The sequence below is a fragment of the Oncorhynchus tshawytscha genome, linkage group LG12 (genome assembly GCF_018296145.1).
Source record: "Oncorhynchus tshawytscha isolate Ot180627B linkage group LG12, Otsh_v2.0, whole genome shotgun sequence".
Lineage (NCBI taxonomy): Eukaryota > Metazoa > Chordata > Actinopteri > Salmoniformes > Salmonidae > Oncorhynchus > Oncorhynchus tshawytscha.
Genome location: NC_056440.1, coordinates 21036913 through 21064022, shown reverse-complemented (window position 1 = coordinate 21064022; position 27110 = coordinate 21036913). Strand labels below are relative to the sequence as shown.

Here is a 27110-nt window from a genome sequence, read left to right as displayed (position 1 = left end):
TTAAATTGATTCATTAGACTTTTTTAAACGTAGATGTTCCGAAGGCATGCATCACTGGCTTGTATGTGTGGAGGCCTGGAGATGCTAAACATGTTTATGTTAATTAACTGTCAAACCCCGTAGAAGTAACATTTGACCTTGCAGGGACTAACAAAATGTCCCCAGTTGGTCAAATGTTTGTTTGTTTACTACTACTTCTGGTCCCCACAAGAAGAGTTAAACACACACACACACACACACACACACACACACACACACACACTGATTCATTCACTCCCTCAAACAGCCTTGGTTCTAATGTAGTGCCCCCACCCCGACTATACCCCATAGTCAGTTTCAGGTTAGAGGAAGTGTGTGTGGCTTTACATCTATCTTCAGTCACACCTATCTATGGTCCCTCTTGGTTTCCATGGCCTGTTAGATATGAATAAGCAATCACTACTACCTCTGATACCTTAAATGTCACAGAACAGCCCTGCACTAATCCAAATAATACAGATATTATTGTGACGAAGTAAAAAAGTATGTGGTTGAATTAGAGGTGTACTATATTGCATTGTGAACTCTTTGTAATTATCTCTCTCTCTCCTCTTCCCAGAGCAAGTCCTGGAGAAGGATGAGGGTCCGTACTACAATCACCTGGGCTCCGGGCCCACTGTGGCCTCCATACGAGAGCTGATGGAGACCAGGTGAGACTTCTGGAGCAGACTTGCTGTAGCGAAGATTTCCCTTCACTGGAACTAAGGGGCCTAGCCCGAACCATGAAAAACAGCCCCAGACCATTATTCCTCTTCCACCAAACTTTACAGTTGGCACTATGCATTGGGGCAGGTAGCTTTCTCCTGGCATCCGTCAAACCCAGATTCGTCCATCGGACTGCCAGATGGTGAAGCGTAATTCATCACTCCAGAGAACGCGTTTCCACTGCTCCAGAGACCGTTGGCGGCGAGCTTTACACCACTCCAGACGACGCTTGAAATTGCGCATGGTGACCTTAGGCATGTATGCGGCTGCTCAGCCATAGAAACCAATTTCATCCCAACGAACAGTTCTTGTGCTGACATTGCTTCCAGAGGCAGTTTGGAACTCGGTAGTGAGTGTTGCAACCTAGGACAGACAATTTTTACATGCTTCTGCACTCAGCGGTCCCGTTCTGTGAGCTTGTGCGGCCTACCACTTTGCGGCTGAGCCTTTGTTGCAGACGTGTCCACTTCAAAATGACAGCACTTACAGTTGACCGAGGTGGTGCCACGTTGAAAGTCACTGAGCTCTTCAGTAAGGCCATTCTTTTGACAATGTTTTATTGCATAGCTGTGTCCACATACTTTTGTGTATATGTAGTGTATTTCCCTATAGATAAGACATAGTGCAAAGGAGCAAGGACTGAAATAGCCTTAACCTGAAGGGAAATATCAGGGAATAGATGGGTGGAGGAAACACTACAGAATACTGTTGTAGTGTGCTCGTTCAGGGATTTTAGCCCCCTAGATTATAGCCACAAAACTCTTGATGGCAGCCTCCTGATTTTCCTCGAACAGAGTTAGCCGTTCTCTCCCTTTCCCCCTCCATCTCTCCATTTCTGTCCTTCTCTTCCTCTCCCTCCCTTTCTTTCTCCCTCTCTCTCTCCTCTCCCTCTCTTGTCACCTCTGCCTGTGAACAGGAGGTTATCCAGAGCTGCTGGCTATGGCCTGCTGTCTTGGCATCCAACCCTCCCACAGCTTTGAGCTTGCATCACTCTCTCTCCCTCCCTCTCTCCTTGCCTCCCTTTCTCTCTCTTTATTTCTCTCCCTCTCCCCCAGCGCTGCGGTCTATCCCCCTCTCCCTTTTCTCCATCCCCTTCTCCCCTCCCCACTCCTCTGATCCTGTCCCCAGGGAATCCCTGACCCAGAATCCAATAGGAGGAACAGGAACTATCAGCATCAGCAGATTAGACAGAACAGAGGGATAGGCACAGTGAGAGGAGAGGAGAGGAGATGAGGAGAGAGAGGCAGCAGGTAGCCTAGCAGTTTAAAGCATTGGGCCAGTAACCAAAACGTCACTGGTTCGATTCCCAGAGCCAACTAGGTGAAAAATATGTCTATGTGCCCTTGAGCAAGGCACATAACCCTAATTGCTCCTTAAATCACTCTGTGTAAGAGTGTCTGCTAAATGACTGAAATGCGAAATCAGCGGAGAGACAGAGATGAGATGAAGAGACAGAGGAGAGGAACAGACAGAGCGGTAGAGAGCAATGAGAGAAAGAAGGGGGGAGAAATTGAGAGAGAGTCAAACAGGGATACATTTGCATTAGGAAATAGACTCGGTTTGAGGCTTTCTCTTGGGAGTATTGTAACTTGAAACTAGTGAATGGAAACATTACATACAGTAGCTACTTAATCACATTGACCAATTCAGTACCCTAAAAGTCGGGGAAATCTCAACTGACAAAACAGGAATAGTTCATTGGCAGCTGGAATGTCTTGGGATCAGTGTTTTTGTTGACTAAACATGGGGGGGTGCTTAGTGCATGTCCCATACATTGTTGTATAGGGGACCGGGGTCGAGAGTGACTGGCCATTTATAGTAACAGAGGATAATTTCCATTGACCAGTGACTCATCACTCTCCTGAGAGAGGGCGGGGTAGCAGATGCGGGGGATGGCTGAGGAGAAGAGGGGAAGATCCCTCTTTGTTTGTATTTGAGAGGTGACTTAAGAACTAAAGCCCTCTATAGTCTTCTCCCGACCCCTGATCCCGCCTCTGACCCCATTGGCCCACCCCTATGGAGGTCAAGCCCACTCCTTCCGACTGGCTGGTGATTGGTGAATGAGTTCCCATTCAGGACAGAGCCACATGTGTCCCACCATAGTAGACCTGCGCAGGGGTGACGTTATCAACATGACATGTATGATACACAGGGAGGAAAGGGTGAGCTGTGGGCGAACATCTGAGTAATGCTGGTAGTTAATCCATCCACATTGTGCAGAGAGAGAGACACACGCCAGAACGTAACCAGGCGCATACACACCCCGAGCAAACACACATTCGTGTGGTTGCACTTTATTTGGATAGTCCCCTATAAATGATCTACAGATGCTCACACTCTTAGGTTCTAGATAGTATATCAACAAACTCTGTTGAAATGCAACCGCTTGCTAGGGTTACTGTAAGGGTTAGGAGTAGCCCTTTTCTGAAGTCAAATGACCAAATCGCCCTCTAGTGGCCTCATGGGTGGAATGTTATTCATATTTTTCATAATTTCAAAATTACTAAACAATATTTAAACAAAATGTCAAACGATTTTGTTATATTTCAGTCTTCTGTGATATACACTGCTCAAAGAAATGAAGGGAACACTAAAATAACACATCCTAGATCTGAATGAATGAAATATTTTTATTAAATACTTTTTTCTTTACATAGTTGAATGTGCTGACAACAAAATCACACAAAAATGATTCAATGGAAATCACATTTATCAACCCATGGAGGTCTGGATTTGGAGTCACACTCAAAATTAAAGTGGAAAACTACACTACAGGCTGATCCAACTATGATGTAATGTCCTTAAAACAAGTCAAAATGAGCCTCAGTAGTGTGTGTGTGGACTCCACATGCCTGTATGACCTCCCTACAACGCCTGGTCATGCTCCTGATGAGGTGGCGAATGGTCTCCTGAGGGATCTCCTCCCAGACCTGGACTAAAGCATCCGCCAACTCCTGGACAGTCTGTGGTGCAACGTGGCATTGGTGGATGGAGCAAGACATTATGTCCCAGATGTGCTCAATTGGATTCAGGTCTGGGGAACCGGCGAGCCAGTCCATAGCATCAATGCCTACCTCTTGCAGGAACTGCTGACACACTCCAGCCACATGAGGTCTAGCATTGTCTTGCATTAGGAGGAACACAGGGCCAACCGCACCAGCATATGGTCTCACAAGGGGTCTGAGGATCTCATCTAGGTACCTACTGGCAGTCAGGCTACCTCTGGTGAGCACATGGAGGGCTGTGCGGCCCCTCAAAGAAATGCCACCCCACACCATGACTGACCCACCGCCAAACCGGTCATGCTGGAGGATGTTGCAGGCAGCAGAACGTTCTCTACGGCGTCTCCAGACTCTGTCACGTCTGTCACATGTGCTCAGTGTGAACCTGCTTTCATCTGTGAAGAGCACAGGGCGCCAGTGGCGAATTTGCCGAACTTGGTGTTCTCTGGCAAATGCCAAACGTCCTGCACGGTGTTGGGCTGTAAGCACAACCCCCACCTGTGGACGTCGGGCCCTCATACCACCCTCATGGAGTCTGTTTCTGAACGTTTGAGCAGACACATGCACATTTGTGGCCTGCTGGAGGTCATTTTGCAGGACTCTGGCAGTGCTCCACCTGCTCCTCCTTGCACAAAGGCGGAGGTAGCGGTCCTGCTGCTGGGTTTTTGCCCTCCTACGGCCTCCTCCACGTCTCCTGATGTACTGGCCTGTCTCTTGGTAGCGCCTCCATGCTCTGGACACTACGCTGACAGACACAGCAAACCTTCTTGCCACAGCTCGCATTGATGTGCCATCCTGGATGAGCTGCACTACCTGAGCCACTTGTGTGGGTTGTAGACTCCGTCTCATGCTACCACTAGAGTGAAAGCACCACCAGCATTCAAAAGTGACCAAAACATCAGCCAGGAAGCATAGGAACTGAGAAGTGGTCTGTGGTTGCCACCTGCCACCATAACCACTCCTTTATTGGGGGTGTCTTGCTAATTGCCTATAATTTCCACCTGTTGTCTATTCCATTTGCACAACAGCATGTGAAATTTATTGTCAATCAGTGTTGCTTCCTAAGTGGACAGTTTGATTTCACAGAAGTGTGATTGACTTGGAGTTACATTGTGTTGTTTAAGTGTTCCCTTTATTTTTTTGAGCAGTGTATATAAAGTGTAATATTGGGATGCAAACTGAAAATGTAATATATTATATCTGACATGGTAAATGTCTTCTTTTTTAAGCCCATAACAATGTGTGTGAGGTGTATACATTTGTTTCTAAGTAGATTTGTTTAAGACTACAAAGAAACACTATGTGACCCTAAAAGGTTTTAAGGGAAGGGGAAAGGGGGATACCTAATCAGTTGTACAACTGAAATTCAACTGAAATGTGTCTTCCACCCAACCCCTCTGGTTCAGAGGTGCGGGGGGGCTCCATAATCAACATTCACGCTTTGGCGCCCAGGGAACAGTGGGTTAACTGCCTTGCTCAGGAACAGAGCGACTGATTTCTACCTTGTCAGCTCAGGTTGGAGTAAGGATTACGGTTAGGGTCAGATTTAGGTCTGATTATGTTGGTCTTTGGCGGCTACTGTAAGCCTCTGTGAACACTCCTCTTGGCCAGCCAGGGTCAGCCAGCTTATAGGGTCTTTGTTTGACAAGACACGTCCAACTCTCATGGAGACCAAAGGCTTACATTATGGTCTTGCAGAAGCACATAGGCTACTTGGTTATTAAGAAATAAGGACAGAGGGGGTGTGATATATTGTGAATATACCACAGCTAAGGGGTGTTTTTAGGCACGATGTGAAAGTTTTATAATTAAGCAAAAAGGCACCAGGGGTGTGTTATATGGCCAATATACCATGGCTAAGGGCTGTTCTGAACAATTAATAAAATCGCCACCGATTTACATTGACCCCGCCTTGTACACTGCTGCCACTTGCTGTTTATTATCTATGCATAGTCACTTCACCCCCACCTACATGTACAAATAACCTCAACTAACCTGTATACCCGCACACTAACTTGTTACCAGTGCCCCCTGTATATAGCTTTGTTATTCTTATTGTGTCACTTTTTATTATTACTTCTTATTTTAGTCTACTTGGTAAATTGGTAAATATTTTCTTAACTCTTCTTGAACTGCACTGTTGGTTAAGGGCTTATAAGTAAGCATTTCGCGGTAAAGACTACACTTGTTGTATTCGGTGCATGTGACAAATCTAAAGTTTGATTTGATTTAGCTGTGGCATATTGGCCATATACCACAAACCCTCGAGGTGCCTTTATGTTATTATAAACTGGTTACCAATGTAATTAAAGCAGTACAAATAAATGTTTTGTCATACCCGTGGTATACGGTCTGATATACCACGGCTGTCAGCCAATCGGCATTCAGGGCTCAAACCACCCAGTTTATAATGAACACTATACAATACAGCTAAACTGTTGTGTTCAGTAAGACACACACACTCACACTGTGCTGTCTGTCTCTCTGTGTAGGTATGGAGAGAAGGGAGATGCTATCCGTATTGAGAAGGTGGTCTATACCGGCCGGGAAGGCAAGAGCTCTCAGGGATGTCCCATTGCCAAGTGGGTGAGTACAAGTAGCCATACATTACAAACTGAACCCATACCTTTCACAGAACAAATCAAGCCTAACCACCCTAAACAACACTAGCCTTGTCCCAGATCTGTTTGGGCTCTTGCCAACTCCACTGTTGTCATTGTCAAGCCAAACATGAAAATGAGTGTAAATGGTTGGGATGGTAGCACAAACAGACTGGCCCTCGTTGGGCTAACACAAAACACTAGTGGAGGCAACCAAAAACGTTCATATCATCACACAATGTTTCATTAGACTTGTTGCATCTTTATTGTCTGTGCATTTTAATACCAACAGACACCAGACAATAATATATTTTCTCTTCTATATACTAAGAGCCATGAGGTAAAAAAAAACATGCAAAAATGAATAAGAGTTGAGTAGATGGCACCACAGCCTCACCCCCACAGGCACCACAGCCTCACCCCCACAGGCACCACAGCCTCACCCCCACAGGCACCACAGCCTTACCCCCACAGGCACCACAGCCTTACCCCCACAGGCACCACAGCCTCACCCCCACAGACACCACAGCCTCACCCCCTCAGACACCACAGTATTACCCCCTCAGACACCACAGTATCACCCCTCAGACACCGCAGCCTCACCCCCTCAGACACCACAGCCCCACCCCCAGACAGTAAAGCAGTAGGGGGTCCAGCAGGGGGTCTCCCTGGTCCCTATCCCTCCCAGTTGGGTTTATCCACCTCTGTCACTCCCTCTGACACCCTGCTAATGGCTTTATGGATTCAAAACAGACACTATAGAGAGAGTAGAGGAGAAGACATGTTGTTAGTGACAAGGTGGGAGGGAGCTGGGGAAGACAAGACCGGTGTCGATCTTACCCTTTCTCTCTCTCTTTCTTTTTCTCTCTTTCTCACCCTTTCTCTCTTTCCCCCTCTCCTCATCTCAGGTGATTCGTCGGGGCAGTGAGACAGAGAAGTTGCTGTGTCTGGTGCGTCCCCGGCCAGGTCACCACTGTCCCAACGCTGTCATCATCATCCTTATCATGGCGTGGGAGGGCGTGCCACGGGCGCTAGGCGACAAGCTCTACCGAGAGCTCTCCGCCACCATCACCAAGTTCGGCAACCCCACCAGCCGCCGTTGTGGACTCAACGACGAGTAAGTAACAGCACAGACCCATGGCTCATCTGAATAAGTAACAGCACAGACCCATGGCTCATCTGAATAAGTGACAGCACAGACCCATGGCTCATCTGAATAAGTAACAGCACAGACCCATGGCTCATCTGAATAAGTGACAGCACAGACCCATGGCTCATCTGAATAAGTAACAGCACAGACCCATGGCTCATCTGAATAAGTGACAGCACAGACCCATGGCTCATCTGAATAAGTAACAGCACAGACCCATGGCTCATCTGAATAAGTGACAGCACAGACCCATGGCTCATCTGAATAAGTAACAGCAGAGACCCATGGCTCATCTGAATAAGTAACAGCACAGACCCATGGCTCATCTGAATAAGTAACAGCACAGACCCATGGCTCATCTGAATAAGTAACAGCACAGACCCATGGCTCATCTGAATAAGTAACAGCACAGACCCATGGCTCATCTGAATAAGTAACAGCACAGACCCATGGCTCATCTGAATAAGTAACAGCACAGACCCATGGCTCATCTGAATAAGTAACAGCACAGACCCATGGCTCATCTGAATAAGTGACAGCACAGACCCATGGCTCATCTGAATAAGTGACAGCACAGACCCATGGCTCATCTGAATAAGTGACAGCACTTATCTGAATATGCTCATGTTCTTCTGTTAAATTAGCATTAAACTTGAGGAGGCTATACAGTGCAGTGCGTTGCCATTTAGATGGCACACTGAGGGAGGCTTTCAGCCGAAACATCTGTGCATGATAATCGCTGTTGTAGATTGAAATAATATAATAAGTTGATATGTTATTCTAGTTCTACTTCTGGACTGCAGATCACTTCATTATCCTTTTTTTAAACTGATATTCAATGCACTGAGGCATCTGTTCCAGAATGATAAAGATGACTGTGTCAGTGTCTGACTGTGTTCGTTGAGTGGTGCTGACTGTGTTCGTGCTCTGTCGCCCCTGGCCTGCCTGCATGCAGTCGTACGTGTGCGTGCCAAGGAAAGGACCCTGACAGTTGTGGAGCTTCCTTCTCCTTCGGCTGCTCCTGGAGCATGTACTTTAACGGCTGCAAGTACGCCCGCAGCAAAACACCCCGCAAGTTCAGACTGGCAGGAGACCACCCCCAAGAGGTAAGGGACCATGAGATCTATGGACTATCTCACAGGAGGTTGGTGGCACCTCAATTGTGGAGAACGGGCTTGTGGAACACACAACTCTGATACCACCTTCACAGCACTGCTATATAATAGACAGCACCACACCAAGATAAAACTGTTACTGATGTGGTTATGCTGACCTGTTGTGTGTGTGTGTGTGTCTCAGGAGGATCAACTCAGGGATAACTTCCAGGATCTGGCCACTGAGTTGGCTCCCCTGTACAAGCAGCTGGCCCCACAGGCATACAATAACCAGGTAACACCTGCCTTCACACCCACATTCACCTAGCTGCAGCTGTTAAGTTATAGCGCCAGAGCCCTCTAAATAGTAGACTATCCCTGCAATAGTAAATGACACAAGCTGCAGGATGCTATGAGTTTTTGATATGTTGTGTGTAGTAACAGGTTGCTCTTGGATATGGCATCCTCCTCCCCCTGTGTCCCTCAGTGTCAGAATGTATAGTCTGTGTAACATGGTGTCCTTTGACATGCTGACCATCCTCTTCCCCGTGTCCCTCAGTGTCAGAATGTATAGTCTGTGTGACATGGTGTCCTTTGACATGATGACCATCCTCTTCCCCGTGTCCCTCAGTGTCAGAATGTATAGTCTGTGTAACATGGTGTCCTTTGACATGCTGACCATCCTCCTCCCCTGTGTCCCTCAGTGTCAGAATGTATAGTCTGTGTAACATGGTGTCCTTTGACATGCTGACCATCCTCTTCCCCGTGTCCGTCAGTGTCAGAATGTATAGTCTGTGTAACATGGTGTCCTTTGACATGCTGACCATCCTCTTCCCGTGTCCCTCAGTGTCAGAATGTATAGTCTGTGTAACATGGTGTCCTTTGACATGCTGACCATCCTCTTCCCCGTGTCCGTCAGTGTCAGAATGTATAGTCTGTGTAACATGGTGTCCTTTGACATGCTGACCATCCTCTTCCCCGTGTCCCTCAGTGTCAGAATGTATAGTCTGTGTAACATGGTGTCCTTTGACATGCTGACCATCCTCTTCCCCGTGTCCGTCAGTGTCAGAATGTATAGTCTGTGTAACATGGTGTCCTTTGACATGCTGACCATCCTCTTCCCCGTGTCCCTCAGTGTCAGAATGTATAGTCTGTGTAACATGGTGTCCTTTGACATGCTGACCATCCTCTTCCCCGTGTCCGTCAGTGTCAGAATGTATAGTCTGTGTAACATGGTGTCCTTTGACATGCTGACCATCCTCTTCCCCGTGTCCCTCAGTGTCAGAATGTATAGTCTGTGTAACATGGTGTCCTTTGACATGCTGACCATCCTCTTCCCCGTGTCCCTCAGTGTCAGAATGTATAGTCTGTGTAACATGGTGTCCTTTGACATGCTGACCATCCTCTTCCCCGTGTCCCTCAGTGTCAGAATGTATAGTCTGTGTAACATGGTGTCCTTTGACATGCTGACCATCCTCTTCCCCGTGTCCGTCAGTGTCAGAATGTATAGTCTGTGTGACATGGTGTCCTTTGACATGCTGACCATCCTCTTCCCCGTGTCCCTCAGTGTCAGAATGTATAGTCTGTGTAACATGGTGTCCTTTGACATGCTGACCATCCTCTTCCCCGTGTCCCTCAGTGTCAGAATGTATAGTCTGTGTAACATGGTGTCCTTTGACATGCTGACCATCCTCCTCCCCTGTGTCCCTCAGTGTCAGAATGTATAGTCTGTGTAACATGGTGTCCTTTGACATGCTGACCATCCTCTTCCCCGTGTCCCTCAGTGTCAGAATGTATAGTCTGTGTAACATGGTGTCCTTTGACATGCTGACCATCCTCTTCCCCGTGTCCCTCAGTGTCAGAATGTATAGTCTGTGTGACATGGTGTCCTTTGACATGCTGACCATCCTCTTCCCCGTGTCCGTCAGTGTCAGAATGTATAGTCTGTGTAACATGGTGTCCTTTGACATGCTGACCATCCTCCTCCCCTGTGTCCCTCAGTGTCAGAATGTATAGTCTGTGTAACATGGTGTCCTTTGACATGCTGACCATCCTCCTCCCCCTGTGTCCCTCAGTGTCAGAATGTATAGTCTGTGTAACATGGTGTCCTTTGACATGCTGACCATCCTCTTCCCCGTGTCCCTCAGTGTCAGAATGTATAGTCTGTGTGACATGGTGTCCTTTGACATGCTGACCATCCTCTTCCCCGTGTCCGTCAGTGTCAGAATGTATAGTCTGTGTAACATGGTGTCCTTTGACATGCTGACCATCCTCTTCCCCGTGTCCGTCAGTGTCAGAATGTATAGTCTGTGTAACATGGTGTCCTTTGACATGCTGACCATCCTCTTCCCCGTGTCCGTCAGTGTCAGAATGTATAGTCTGTGTGACATGGTGTCCTTTGACATGCTGACCATCCTCTTCCCCGTGTCCCTCAGTGTCAGAATGTATAGTCTGTGTAACATGGTGTCCTTTGACATGCTGACCATCCTCTTCCCTGTGTCCCTCAGTAGTTTTACACTCTACTGGAGAATTACTTGGTATACTTCCCCCCCAAAAGTACACACTAGAAACTCAAGGATGATGTGAGTGTTAGACATAGTCTGTAGAGTATTCCCATCCTTACCTTGCTGTGTACCCTCTCCTGTCCCTCAGTGTCAGAATGAGGTGACGGCTCCAGACTGCAGGTTGGGTCTGAAGGAGGGCCGGCCCTTCTCTGGTGTCACCGCCTGCATGGATTTCTGTGCCCACGCTCACAAGGACCAGCACAACCTCTACAACGGCTGCACTGTGGTACGACACACAGCCCTACCTCTCTCTCTTTCTGTCACTCTCTGTCACTCTCTTAATAGCTTTCAGTCTGTCTTCTTTCTCACTCTTTCCCTCTCTTCGAATGGATGCTCTGCTGTGTGTGTTTGAATGTGTGGCAGGGGCGTATGGTGGTATAGAGACTGTTTGGATTGGTACAGACAGTGAGTGTCCCACACTAACCTCCCCCCTCCCCAAGGTGTGCACTCTGACTAAAGAGGACAACCGTACAGTGGGGGAGATCCCAGAGGACGAGCAGCTCCATGTACTTCCCCTCTACAAGGCCGCCCTCACAGACGAGTTTGGCAGCGAGGAGGGTCAGCGGCAAAAGATGCGCACTGGCGCCATTCAGGTGCTTAGCAACTTCCGCCGTGAGGTCCGCAAGCTGCCTGAGCCCGCCAAGTCCTGCCGCCAGCGCCGCCTGGACGCTAAGAACCGCGCCTCGGAGAAGAAGAAGGCCAAGCAGCAGCTGCCAACGCCCACGGAGACGCCGGATAAGACGGTGATCAAGACGGAGGTCCGGCACGCTGGCTCCCCTGTCAGACAGCATGGCAATAAAGGCGAGAACCCCTGAACTCTACTAGAAACATGGGAGAGTGGCTTCATGAGTGTTGTGAGCTTTATGCTAATAATAAACCCAGAACTCAGGTGTTTTAAACAAAACTCCAGCCAACTTTACAATATGACGATAATAATATGGTCATAGGAGGAGAGTATATTTAATCCAAACTGACCTCGGGGTTAAGACTTATAGCTAGTCAGCATACAGTATGCAGCCCATTCAGGAATCAAACCCACTACTGGTGTTCTAAGTAAAACTCCAACCAAGTGAACCATAAAAACCACAGATTTGTGCCGAGGCAAGTGATTATCTCATGTCTTATCACCCCTCTCTCCTCTGCCTACTCTCCCCCACAGTGATCCCTAAGCAGGAGGTGAAGCCCACCATAAAGAAGGAGGCAGTGGACCAGTGCCAATACCCCTACCACGTCTACCCCTCCCACCCTGGCTACTACACACGGGGAGGCCCCCCTTCCAATGGCCAGCCCCCTGCACTTCCACCTCCACCAGGTCCTGTCAATGGCTACCACCCCAATCTACCCTCAGCACTGCCTTACGGCTATTACAACTATCCCCCCAACCCTAACACACTTTTCCCCCGTGAGCTCACTTACGAGGGCCGTAACAGCTCCTGGCATCACGCAGGGCACAATGCTTCCCCCGGCCCTGTGGACAAGAAGCCAGACATTCAGAGCCTCCAGGCCAAGCTGGCACACTCCTACTCAGGCCCAGGCCTCCCTGAGCAGCAGCATGGAGACCCAGCCAACCAACACCAATGCAACGCTTACCCACACCCCCACCAGCCTGACTACAACCAATCACGTCCCTCCTCAGTCTCCTCAGAGCCCTCCCACAGAGGGACCCCTGTCATCAAGCAGGAGCCCATGGATGTGCCAGTGTGTGAGGGGGGCAATACCCAGAGCTGTCCCGACACTCCCATCCCCACCCCACAGCCTGGAGGGCCCTGGTCCGGGCACAAGCCCAACAAGAGTATGGTACCAGGCAGCTGGGAAGGCAACCCCCAACCACCATGCCCCCCGGAGGCTCCCTTCACTTCAGACAAGCAGCAGGTCCACCAGCAGGGACCTCACCAGACTTCCCAATCTCCATACTCCCAACAGCAGCATCAGTATCCCCCACAACAGCCCTCCCCATACCCCCAGCAATGGAACTCTTACCCTGGCCCCAACACCCCCAAGGCCTCCCCTGTTCCCTCCCCGTCACCCTCTCCTTCCCCACACCCCGGCACCCCCCGCCACTGGGACAGCCCTGCTCCCAGCCCTCAGCCTAAGGCTTGGCCCATGGACATGGTTCCTGCTGGGTACTGCCCTAGCCCTGCCAGAGGCTTCCCCGACAAGATATGCTCCAAAGCGGGAGAGAGTCGGGGCTCGACCCCTCTAGGTCTCCAGGAGAAGGCCTGGAAGTCTTTTGGAGGATCCATGGCAGGTACACAGTCTCCAACCCCAGAGGCCTGCTGGGACCCTAACCGGGCTGAGACCCCGAGCGACGTCGAGAGCCAGAGAGGTCGCGACCTGGACGAGGAAGAGCAGTGGTCGGACAGCGAGCATAACTTCCTGGACCCCAGCATCGGAGGGGTGGCGGTGGCACCCGCCCACGGTTCCATCCTGATCGAGTGTGCCCGGCGTGAGCTGCACGCCACCACGCCACTCAAGAGGCCCGACCGCTCTCACCCCACCCGCATCTCCCTGGTGTTCTACCAGCACAAGAACATGAACCAGCCCTGCCATGGCCAGTGGCTCTGGGAGGCCAAGATGAAGATGCTGGCGGAGCGGGCTAGAGAGAGGCAGCAGGAGGCAGCACTACTGGGGCTGCCCTACGAGGACATCAAACCTGGGAAGAAACGCAAGTTGGGGGCCACGACAGGAGGGGCCAGCCCAGGTCCTGGCCAGACCACGGAGGGGCCAGTGATGGGGATGGCGACACGGTTGGCCTCCACCCACCACACCACCTCCACGGTCACTGTGTCCCCCTATGCCTTTACCACCCTCACTGGGCCCTACAGCCACTTTGTGTGATGATGAACAGACAGACGGACACACAGGCTGGTGGAGGGAGAGCGGGCTGAGCAGACAACCCCTCCTTTAGTCCTGTGTATCTCCATCCTCCTCCTGCTCTGTTTTCTCACTCTGGTGCTCTGGGCTGGAAGGAGGGGGACTACTGGTTTGAATCCTCGTTTTGTTTTGTTTGTTTTTTACCTCATGTCAGGCAGCAGTATGGGCCCGACCCTGGACCAGACAGACACACTGCCTGTGGTGCTCTTTCTCTCTCCTCTGTGGGAGGGACTCCATTGCTTCTCCTTCTTCATAGAATTTTAATGATCCTCCTAATTATTACTATTATTATCAATATTATTACGATTGTTATTGTTACTGTCAATGTTGTTATTACAGGTATTATTATTATTATTATGAAGATGCTGATTTGATTTGTTTGTTTATTGATGTGGTTGTTTTTTCATGTTGTTATTAATTATTATTTTGTTTATGTTGTGTTTTTTTTACCGAGGGGTCTGTCTTGCTTTTTCCCCATATTTCTGTAAATCTGCCCTTTTCTTTTTTCCCCTTTGGCTTTTGAAATGTTTGTAACTGTACTTGGAGAAAGGCCGTTCTCAGCACTGCAAGGCTCTTCAAGACTGTCTTTCCAACAAGCATGACATACACGTTCTACATTTGAATCATTAGTCTTGACCAAAAGAGGGAAGAGAAACCCACAGAAACTTCTCCGAACCATCCCACATAGCCTTTTTCAAACCAACTCCTGTCCCGTCTGCCTTGCTGTGAAGAGAAGGGTTCTTCTCTCTCCATTTTTACTCTCACCCCACCGATCCGCCTCACTCTACTGCTGTGGTGCTTCATTGATCTTTATCCCTTTTACAGAGATCATATCAGTCTCTCCATTCATCTCTTCTTCATGGCACTAGATGCTGATAATAAGGCTGCTCTTATAGCATAGATGTAGAGTGAGAACAACAGGCACTAGATGCTGATAATAAGGCTGCTCTTATAGCATAGATGTGGAGTGAGAACAACAGGCACTAGATGCTGAATATAAGGGTGCTCTTATAGCATAGATGTAGAGTGAGAACAACAGGCACTAGATGCTGAATATAAGGGTGCTCTTATAGCATAGATGTAGAGTGAGAACAACAGGCACTAGATGCTGATAATAAGGCTGCTCTTATAGCATAGATGTAGAGAGAACAACAGGCACTAGATGCTGAATATAAGGCTGCTCTTATAGCATAGATGTAGAGTGAGAACAACAGGCACTAGATGCTGATAATAAGGCTGCTCTTATAGCATAGATGTAGAGAGAACAACAGGCACTAGATGCTGAATATAAGGCTGCTCTTATAGCATATATATAGAGTGAGAACAACAGGCACTAGATGCTGAATATAAGGCTGCTCTTATAGCATATATATAGAGTGAGAACAACAGGCACTAGATGCTGATAATAAGGCTGCTCTTTATAGCATCGATTGTAGAGTGAGAACAACAGGCACTAGATGCTGATAATAAGGCTGCTCTTATAGCATAGATGTAGAGTGAGAACAACAGGCACTAGATGCTGATAATAAGGCTGCTCTTATAGCATATATATAGAGTGAGAACAACAGGCACTAGATGCTGATAATAAGGCTGCTCTTATAGCATAGATGTAGAGTGAGAACAACAGGCACTAGATGCTGATAATAAGGCTGCTCTTATAGCATAGATGTAGAGTGAGAACAACAGGCACTAGATGCTGATAATAAGGCTGCTCTTATAGCATAGATGTAGAGTGAGAACAACCAGCACTAGATGCTGAATATAAGGGTGCTCTTATAGCATAGATGTAGAGTGAGAACAACAGGCACTAGATTCCTTCAGGTGTTGGTTGAGAGATCTATCCCTCCAGTTCTATGACTCCTGTGGGGATTAGTGAGAGCTTTCTATTTGAAGCACAAGAGGGCAGCAGTGACCCCTGTAAAATGGTGCGCTGATACACACAGACACCAACTCTCACTTACACACACACACACACACACACACAAAGCTCCTGTCATCCAGCCAGCACAGCTCCTGTCATACAGCCTTACTGCTTTAAACGATCGAAGCATGGCCGCCAAAGTCTGGTCCTTCCAATGACCACAGGCAGCACGGGCCACGCAAGCCCTTTATCCTGAAACCGGAGACATTGATGGGAATAGTGTGTGGACAGAAATGCACTCCTAAACACACTGGTGCTTTCCCTACACATGTTGACACACAAAGGGCTCAGTCAGTGAGTCCTGCTTTTGCCTGGTGCTGTTATTCGTTTTGAAGCAGAGCAAGTCAGTGTCTCTCTATGCACACACTGTCACGACAGAGCCAGTAAATCCTTATTCACCAATCATGGCTGCCTCTGCATTGCTTGCGTGTCAGAGCCAGAGCCTGCTTGGGGCTCACTTTTGAGATGAGAAATCTTGGTGCTTATGAAGTTTTCGAGATAGAGCTCTCTGTACCTCAACGTTGCCGAGAGACTGGTCACGGTTGCAAAACGCTACAAACACACACACAGGCACCAGGTCAGAGGAACATGATGAATATTAGTCCAGATTCCCCATGTGCTCTACAAACTCATTTTAATCCACTTTTTTATTATTTATTACATGATGATGATGATTGTTGTTATTGTTTTTTTGTTTTGTTATAGCTAATAGAAATTGTACATACAGAAGAAAATATTTTATAAAAGCACTTTTAATCTTGATTTCATTGAGAGAAAAAGAGAACAGATTATTGACAACTTGAAGCTTACTTTTTTAAACTTTTTTTTTTATTTTTTTCAAGAGAGAAAAAAAAAATGTACATATTTAAAATATTTAGGTAAGATTATTTAACTGTTGAGGGATAATGACTAAATCATAAATGATTCCAGGCTTTTTAGTCCAGTCAGTTTGCCAGACAGCCTTTAGTAACAGAAAACAACTCAGTGATTTCCAATGTGTTGTTATGTCTGTAGATGTATACTCAATACTGCTGTCCTGATTTCATAAGTACTGTACTACACGATACCTCTGACAGCAACCAACCAGCCACCCTTCTTTCATGAGAAAAGATTGACGTAATCAGTAATCTGGCCATTTATAAGCCAGAGTATGATATCTAGCCATTCCACACTGAGAACCAATGAGAAACAAAGTATTTCTTGTTTTTTAACACAAGAATCAAACAGTTGCCGAATCAAAGTTGTCAGAAGTGCTTGTATGAGAGAACTCTAGTGACAGAGGTGAGGTGTAGCCCCAGCAATCTGTCTTGTCCATTGTGTTAGACTGAGGTGAGAGGTTGTCACCACCGTAACTTGTTTTTAATGTGGTATTATCAATGATAGTGATTTTAACAGTAGTAAAAGATGTAACAGTAATGGAGAACCATGACAACTTAACACTTGTAGTACCAGACTGAAGGTACAGTGTATTAATGGAAGACACCAGATAATAACTGGTAGTTTAGTTTGTAATATCTTTTGTTGGTTGTTGTAGATTGTCACAGACATGACCAACAGGACTTTGACTAATTTAGGGACCTGGGGAATATGGCTATTCTATTCCCACCGTAAGAACAAACTCCCCCTTTAATAACGTCAATGCATGATCGACACATAGTTATAATGATTCAGTCATATTTATGATCTATGTAATAATGGGTGCTGATCATATATACTGCATATTAATATTTCATTTGTACAACATTTTTTGGGAGGCTAATGCTATGGTGCTACTCCCGAACTTCACTGTGGAATAAAATGGGGGGGGAGAGACATGATTTATATCACTGATATTTTTCTGAGCTCTTAGAATGATAAGATAAACTATTTCTTTGAATATTGCAGTTTCAATAATGGAACTACTCCGGTGCTGATTTAATGGGAATTTCCCATTCATGTTCAAGGTAATAAAAAAATAAGAAAACTTTTGAATTGAACTACTCACACAGTTCATACACAACTTTTGTTAATCCTATGTCCACATAAGCTACTTGAAAAGGGACTCTATTCTCGCTTTAACTGGTATGGGGATTGAAGAATCATATTATATTGAAGTGAACAGACTGTTATCTTAATTCAAAACTTGGTGCAGTGTATGTGCTGGAAACTATTATACATGACTCTTTTGGGTATGTTGTACATTTTTATGGTGATGGGAGAATGTTAAGATATTGGAACAACGAGCAAACTCCCCTATGTTTCTCACAGGTTGGCATTTATTGAGATTACTCATGTACTGGAGGCAGCTCTGCAGGGTGTTCATTAGCTTGCACAGCCACAAAGTCATAAAATCTGATTTTAAACTTATCCCTAACCTTAACCACACTGCTAACCCTAATGCATAAATAACCCTTACCTAAATTGAAGACCAAAAAGCAAATGTTTGTTTTCAAACATTACTACAATATAGCAAATTTTGACTTTGCAGCTGGCCCATCTAGCGGAAACAGCTCAATTCTGCATCCAGGGCAAGACTTATTACAATAAACCCCAACCTGCATGTTTCTCCCTCATAGACGTATATACTTACATACTTATACACTCGCTAACTCCTTACCTATACACACTTCACATATTTTCCATTTTTATCTCATACTTTGTCTTTCTCTCTCTCTCTCTCTCTCTCACACTCCCCCTCACACACACACAAATATTATCAGGATGTATACTCTGCTCTCAGTACTGATCTTCATTGATCACCCCATCTGCCCACTCTTCCAAGCTGGAATCAAGCTGGGTTTAGGGTGGACTCAAGCTGGACTCAATCTGGGCTCAGGCTTATATCCTGTCCCAAATAAACAAAACATCACATCTGGCAGCTACATTCCTTTTTGAGTTTAAAGATTGTTCATGGTTCTATTTTTTCATGTCAAGTATGCAGTATGTAAAAAAAAAAATGAAAAAAAATATTTGTTTCTTTGTTTTTGTTCAGTCTCTCTTTGTAGCTGTATGGTGTACTATGTGAATACATAATGTATGTGGTACAACCCACAATATTGTTTTATGTTGCGAGATAATAAAAAAAAACTAAAAATAATTAGTGTTATGATCAACATTTTTGCTATATACAGTGCATTCAGATTTTATTCAGAACTGTTGACTTGTTCCACATTTTGTTACGTTACAGCCTTATTCTAAAAACGATTAAATAGTTTTTCCCCTCATAAATCTACACACAATACCCCATAATGACAAGCAAAAACCGTTTAAGAAATACAAAAATGTAATATCACATTTACATAAGTATTTAGACCCTTCACTCTGTACTTTGTTGAAGCACCTTTGGCAGTGATTACAGCCTCCAGTCTTCTTGGGTTACAAGCTTGGCACACCTGTATTTGGGGAGTTTCTCCCATTCTTCTTTGCAGATCTTCTCAAGCTCTGTCAGGTTGGATGGGGAGCGTTGCTGGACAGCTATTTTCAAGTCTCTCCAGAGATGTTAGATCGGGCTCAAGTCCGGGCTCTGGCTGGGCCACTCAAGAACATTCAGAGACTCCCGAAGCCACTCCTGCGTTGTCTTGCTGTGTACTTATGGTCGTTGTCCTGTTGGAAGGTGAACCTTCCAGTCTGAGGTCCTGAGCGCTCTGGAGCAGGTTTTCTTCAAGGATCTCTCTGTGCCTTGCTCCATTCATCTTTCCCTTGATCCTGACTAGTCTCCCAGTCCCTGCCGCTGAAAAATATCCCCACAGCATGATGCTGCCACCACCATGTTTTACCGTGGGGATGGTGCCAGGTTAACTCCAGACGTGACGCTTGGCATTCAGGCCAAGGAGTTAAATCTTGGTTTCATCAGACCAGAGAATCTTGTCTGAGAGTCCTTTAGGTGTCTTTTAGCAAACTCCAAGCGGGCTGTCATGTGCCTTTTATTGAGGAGAGGCATCATCCTGGCCATAAAGGCCTGATTGGTGGAGTGCTGCAGAGATGGTTGTCCTTCTGGAAGATTCTCCCATCTCCACAGAGGGACTTCAGAGCACTGCCAGAGTGACCCTTGGGTTCTTGGTCACCTCCCAATCAAGGATGATCAATGGAAACAGGATGCACCTGAGCTCAATTTCGAGTCTCACCACAAAGGATCTGAATACTTATGTGAACAAGGTATTTCTGTTTTTTATTTTATTTGCTAAAATTTCTATGACCTGTTTTCACTTTGTCATTATTGGGTATTGTGTATAGATTGATGAGGAAAAAAATATATTTAATACATTTTAGAATAAGGCTGTAACGTAACAAAATGTGGAAAAAGTCTGAATACTTTCTGACTTGTATGACAGTAAATAGTATATTAGTTTTGAACTTGTTTAACAACCACACAAACCATTGTTCAGTTAACTCTTCACGTCCACATGAGGGCAGCACAGCAATATGATGTTCAATAGGTGTCTGTCTGTCTGCACATATACTTGTGCAATAAGGGGCCAATTCCAAATGGAATGTTATTCCCTTTTCTTATGCACCTTCCTCTACGTGTGTTCTGACGTTGAACTTAAGCATGAGAATAGCATGCTATTCAAACGCTATTCGTTTTGGCAGATCAAAGAAATGAAGGTGTTGCGGTGTGTCTACAGATACACCATATTTTGGACTTGACTTAATTCCCTCATAATTGCACCACCTTTACACGCGATGAAACAATGAATAAGGTCGCGCAACCTGTCGGTTCCAAGTGAAACAACATCTACTTTCTTTTTCTCTGATAGAAATAACACCATTCTTCATGCACTGCAATTTTACAAATTGATACGAGCTAGATAAATGAGTATTCCATTTGGATAAGGGGATCGTAAATATCAATTACAATTGTTTTATATACACACCACATGACGAAAATTATGTGTACACCTGCTCGTCGAACATCTCATTCCAAAATCATGGGCATTAATATGGAGCTGGTCCCCCCTTTTGCTGCTATAACAGCCTCCACTAGATGTTGGAACATTGCTGCAGGGACTTGCTTCCATTCAGCCACACGAGCATTAGTGAGGTCGGGCACTGATGTTGGGTGATTAGGCCTGGCTCACAGTCGGCGTTCCAATACAGCTGCAAGATGTTCGATGGGGTTGAGGAGATCAGGGCTCTGTGCAGGCCAGTCTAGTGCACGAGGACATTGTCATGCTGAAACAGGAAAGGGCCTTCCTCAAACAGTTGTCTAAAAGTTGGAAGCACAGAATCGTCTAGAATGTCATTGTATGCTGCAGCGTTAAGATTTCCCTTCACTGGAACTAAGGGGCCCGAACCATGAAAAACAGCCCCAGACCATTATTCCACCTCCATCAAACTTTACAGTTGGCACTATGCATTTGGGCAGGTAGCGTTCTCCTGTTATCCGCCAAACGTAGATTTGTCCGTCGGACTGCCAGATGGGGAAGCATGATCCATCACTCCAGAGAACGCGATTCCACTGCTCCAGAGTCCAATGGCGGCAAGCTTTACACCACTTCAGTCGACACTTGACATTGCGCATAGTGATCTTAGGCTTGTGTGCGGCTGCTCGGCCATGGAAACCCATTTCAGGAAGCTCCCTATGAACACTTCTTGTGCTGACTTTGCTTCCAGAGGCAGTTTGGAATTCAGTGGTGAATGTTGTAAATGAGGACAGACGATTTTTACGCGCTATGTGCTTCAGCACTCGGCGGTCCCGTTCTGTGAGCTTGTGTGGCCTACCACTTTGCGGCTGAGCCGTTGTTGCTCTTTTAGACATTTCCACTTCACAATAACAGCACTTACAGTTGACCGGGGAAGCTCAGCAGGGCAGAAATGTGACAAATTTACTTGTTGGAAAGGTGCCATCCTTTGACAGTGCCACGTTGAAAGTCACTGAGCTCTTCAGGAAGGCCATTCTACTGCCAATGTTTGTCTATGGAGATCGCATGGCTGTGTGCTCGATTTTATACACCTGTCAGCAACAGGTGTGGCTGAAATAGCTGAATCCACTCATTTGAAGGGGTGTCCACATACTTTTTGTGTATATATAGTGCATTTTACCATACAATCGCTGAAGACACATGTGAAACCAGTAACATGGCAGCAAACTGAAGCATATCAACATATCACCTTTTCCACAGTAAATGAAACGCTGGCCTTATAACTTGCAAATATGAAATATGGAGACCCAAGCTATAGGCTTCTGTATCCATTTGTAAATTACATTATAGCCCCAAACCTACCGAGCTGATTTATGATTTCTAGAAAGTTTTAATTGTATGCCTACATTTTTCACTGCAATTTGTATCATGTTATATATTAGCCACTATCGGTAGCCACCGTCAGTTATACCCACATACACTACCGTTCAAAAGTTTGGGGACACTTAGAAATGGCCTTGTTTTTAAAAGAAAAGCACTTTTTTTGTCCATTAAAATAACATCAAATTGATCAGAAATACAGTGTAGACATTGTTAATGTTGTAAATGACTATTGTAGATGGAAACGGCTGATTTGTAATGGAATATCTACATAGGCTTTCAGTGGCCCATTATCAGCAGTCATCACTCCTGTGTTCCAATGGCACGTTGGGTTAGCCAATCCAAGTTTATCATTGTAAAAGGCTAATTGGTCATTAGAAAACCCTTTTGCAATTATGTTGCGTATCTGGAGCATCAGCATTTGTGGGTTCGAATACAGGCTCAAAATGACCAGAAACAAAGAAGTTTCTTCTGAAACTTGTCAGTCTATTCTTGCTCGGAGAAATTAAGGATATTCCATGTGAGAAATTGCAAAGAAACTGAAGATCTTGTACAACTCTGTGTACTACTCCCTTCACAGAACAGAGCAAATTGTCTCTAACCAGAATAGAAAGAGGAGTGGAAGGCCCCGGTGCACAACTGAGCAAGAGGACAAGTACATTAGAGTGTATAGTTTGAGAAACAGATGCCTCACAAGTCCTCAACTGGCAGCTTCATTAAATAGTACCCACAAAACACCTGACTAGTCTCCCAGTCCCTCCCGCTGAAAGACCTCCCCACAGCATGATGCTGCCATCGCCATGCTTCACCATAGGGATGGTGCCAGGTTTCCTCCGGACGTGACGCTTGGCATTCAGGCCAAGGAGTTAAATCTTGGTTTCATCAGACCAGGGAATCTTGTTTCTCATGGGTTGAGAGTCCTTTAGTTGCCTTTTGGCAAACTCCAAGTGGGCTGTCATTAGCTTTTTACTGCGGAATGGCTTCCGTCTGGCCACTCTACCATAAAGGCCTGATTGGTGGAGTGCTTCAGAGATGGTTGTCCTTCTGGAAGATTCTCCCATCCCCAAAGATGAACTCTGGAGCTCTATCAGAGTGACCATCAGGTCAGTTAGTATCGCCGGGTGGCCAGCTATAGGAAAAGTCTTGGTGGTTCCAAACTTCTTCCATTTAAGAATGATGGAGGCCACTGTGTTCTTAGGGACCTTCAATGCTGCAGATATGCTCTGCTACCCTTCCTTAGATCTGTGCCTCGACACAATCCTGTCTGGAAGCTCTATGGACAATATCTTTGACCTCATGGCTTGGTTTTGCTCTGACTTCCACTGTCAACTGATAGACAAGCTTGTGCCTTTTCAAATCATGTCCAATCAATTTAATTTACCACAGGTGCACTCCAATCAAGTTGTGGTAACATCTCAAGGATGATCAATGGAAACAGGATGCACCTGAGTTCAATTTTGAGTCTCATAGCAAAGGGTCTGAATACTTATGTAAAATTTCTTAAAACCTCTTTTTGATTTGTCATTATGGGGTATTGTGTGTAGATTGATGAGGGGGAAAAACTATTTAATACATTTTAGAATAAGACTGTAAAGTAACAATGTGGAAAAAGTCGAGGGGCCTGAATACTTTCCGAATGCACTGTGTGATTATGATAGTCATAATGGTTCTTGACAGTGTCATAAAGTGTATTTTATTAGTCCAAGTAAATTGACACAGAAGGGTCATAATGCTTCATGACAGTGTCATAAAGTGTATTTTATTAGTCCAAGTAAATTGACACAGAAGGGTCATAATGGTTCATGACAGTGTCATAAAGTGTATTTTATTAGTCCAAGTAAATTGACACAGAAGGGTCATAATGCTTCATGACTGTCATAAAGTGTATTTTATTAGTCCAAGTAAATTGACACAGAAGGGTCATAATGGTTCATGACAGTGTCATAAAGTGTATTTTATTAGTCCAAGTAAATTGACACAGAAGGGTCATAATGCTTCATGACAGTGTCATAAAGTGTATTTTATTAGTCCAAGTAAATTGACACAGAAGGGTCATAATGCTTCATGACTGTCATAAAGTACATTTTATTAGTCCAAGTAAATTGACACAGAAGGGTCATAATGCTTCATGACAGTGTCATAAAGTGTATTTTATTAGTCCAAGTAAATTGACACAGAAGGGTCATAATGCTTCATGACAGTGTCATAAAGTGTATTTTATTAGTCCAAGTAAATTGACACAGAAGGGTCATAATGACAGTGTCATAAAGTGTATTTTATTAGTCCAAGTAAATTGACACAGAAGGGTCATAATGCTTCATGACAGTGTCATAAAGTGTATTTTATTAGTCCAAGTAAATTGACACAGAAGGGTCATAATGCTTCATGACAGTGTCATAAAGTGTATTTTATTAGTCCAAGTAAATTGACACAGAAGGGTCATAATGACAGTGTCATAAAGTGTATTTTATTAGTCCAAGTAAATTGACACAGAAGGATCATAATGCTTCATGACAGTGTCATAAAGTACATTTCCTGCAAGTTGTTTAAAATAAGATGAAAAAAAAAAACATGACTGCAAAACATTTATTATAACACAACAAAGGGCAAAATAAATAAACTTTCTAATGAAAGGAAACTTCTTGGTAGGAAAAAAACACATTTGAATTAATGTGGGTTTTGACACTCTCGTGTGGTGTCATAAACAACCATAAAATAACACGATATATGTTACAACAGATGTAAATATATGGGTCATGACAGTGATATGACCATATTATGACAGGTTAAGACAAGTTCTGTCAGCTGTTATGACATATTATGACATGGTTATGACGCCGAGTGTGTTACCGGAAATCCTAATTAAAGGTACTTAAAGGGATGGCTTTAGATAAATGTACTGAAAACACTATTGAATAAAAACTCCATGAGAACATTTGTTGGCCAGCAAGGGAGAGGGCTTCAGTGGCTGAATTCAATTTATTCAGCATGTGAAAGGGAACAACATCTGCAAAGCATGTTACCCACCTGAAAATATGTTGAGTCTGAATACCAACTACTGAGAAGTGCTTAAAGCAAAACGTGTAAAAAATAGATTTCCGACAGTCATTCTGAATCGGGTCCTAAGAGACCAGGAGCAGGGGGCAAGGCATGATGATATGCAAAATATGATGATTTTATTCCCTGGGCTGAACTGCCATTCAAATGTGAAGATGAGAAAAGCATAGAATACATTCAAATAAATAGACACTTTCACATCTGGAGGGAACTCAGGGCAGATCAGCATGTATGCCCGCCAGAGTGTAGCGCAAATGACGCAGTAATTTTTTGGGGCTTCTCCAGAAATCAATTTCATAAAAGCAAGGCAAAGGCACCATATAAATAGAATGACCCTATCTGAAGAGACAAGGTCCAGTTGTTTTAAAAAGAATAATCATAATTTGAGGGGGGTTGGAACAGCCTTAATATTGCAAATAGATTGTGGATTCTATCAATGTAATTGTCTGCATCATTTCCAATCCCCCATATATTTTGTGCATATATACAGTACCAATCAAAAGTTTGGACACACCTACTCATTCAAGGGTTTTTCTTTATTTTTACTCTTTTCTACATTGTAGAATAATAGTGAAGACACCGAAACTATGGAGTAATACATATGGAATGATGTAGAAACCAATTTGTTTTTAAACAAATCAAAATATATTTTAGATTCTTTAAAGTAGATAAAAAAACATGAGCTGGCGCACACCCAGGAGAAATAGTTTGTGTGGAGGTGCTGACTAACGGCGAATAAAGTATAAACTATCAAAAGAAAGAAAGTCACACACTCCACGTATAAACTCCCAGTAATTGAATGGGTATTTACCAACGTTTCTGCATCACTGTGCCTTCCTCTGGGTAATGTCATGAATACTTGAACCAGGTTATGTAGACACACAGTGCAATTAGTGTAATCAATGATAGTAGTGAGGGGTGTGTCTTAATGATTAAGTTAATTAAAATTAATTTCTGAAACTATTAAAAAATAGTATATGGCATATTAAATATATTATGTTATTGTTATCATATAGAAACATCATGGAATATAGTACATCCTATTTAGCGGCAACATACATTATTGTTTCATTCAATTTCACATAATTTCATATTTCATTTTTGTTACATGTAATATTGGTTCAACCTTAATATATAATGAACATCATCAACATATTAGGTGTACGCTAATAAGCTGTAAAAAAAATATGTATATTTGCTCAATTTATAAGACTTGTTCATAAAGGAAAATGTGTTCATAAGAAGGGCCTGAGATCGAAGTCAATATTCAGACCACTAGGGGTCAATGTTTTTAGATAGGATATCCAGTAGGCCTCCCTCTGTAGTAGTAAGATCTCAATGTTACCTCCTCTCCTTGGTAGAGCAACATGCTCAATGCCTGTGTATTTAAGGGAGGAGATGGGATGGTTAGCTTCAACAAAGTGAGCTGCTACTGGATAGTCAATGTTCTTACACCTGATTGAGCTGCAGTGTTCATCTATGTGTTGTTTTAATTGTCTTTTTGTTTGTCCTACGTTGGCTTTTCCACATGAACAGGTGATGAGGTAGATTTACTCCCTTGGTCTTGCATGAGATGATACTCCTAAAAGGGATCTTTTGACCTGCATGTGGGTGTCTGAAGAAAGATGTGTTTATGGTGCTATTACACTGTGTGCATGAGACACATTTGTAGTTCCCATTTGGGATAGGTGTTAAGAGTGGTTGAGTGGGCTCAGAGGACATGTCAAATCTCTTAACACCTATCCCAAATGGGAACTACAAATGTGGCTCATGCGCACAGTGTCATAGCACCATAAAAACTCTGGTTTGCGCTTAGTGGGACTATCATTTGTTTTTCAACAGGACAATGACCTAAAACACACCTCCAGGCTGTGTAAGGGCTA

General features: G+C 44.8%; 1 protein-coding gene across 4 annotated transcripts in view; it reads left to right on the top strand.

Moving 5' to 3' along the window:
* The window catches only part of LOC112262693 (methylcytosine dioxygenase TET3-like), a 61938-nt gene extending 42913 nt beyond the window's left edge, over positions 1 to 19025 (top strand). For all 4 annotated transcript variants that reach the window (XM_042331437.1, XM_042331436.1, XM_042331434.1 and 1 more), the window contains 8 exons: positions 599 to 689; positions 6239 to 6332; positions 7255 to 7463; positions 8452 to 8602; positions 8796 to 8885; positions 11243 to 11380; positions 11595 to 11955; positions 12314 to 19025. In XM_042331437.1, the coding sequence (XP_042187371.1) occupies positions 599 to 689; positions 6239 to 6332; positions 7255 to 7463; positions 8452 to 8602; positions 8796 to 8885; positions 11243 to 11380; positions 11595 to 11955; positions 12314 to 13992 (2813 nt within the window). In that variant the 3' untranslated portion in view covers positions 13993 to 19025. The remainder of the gene's footprint in view (positions 1 to 598; positions 690 to 6238; positions 6333 to 7254; positions 7464 to 8451; positions 8603 to 8795; positions 8886 to 11242; positions 11381 to 11594; positions 11956 to 12313) is intronic.
* The last annotated feature ends 8085 nt before the right edge of the window (positions 19026 to 27110 follow it).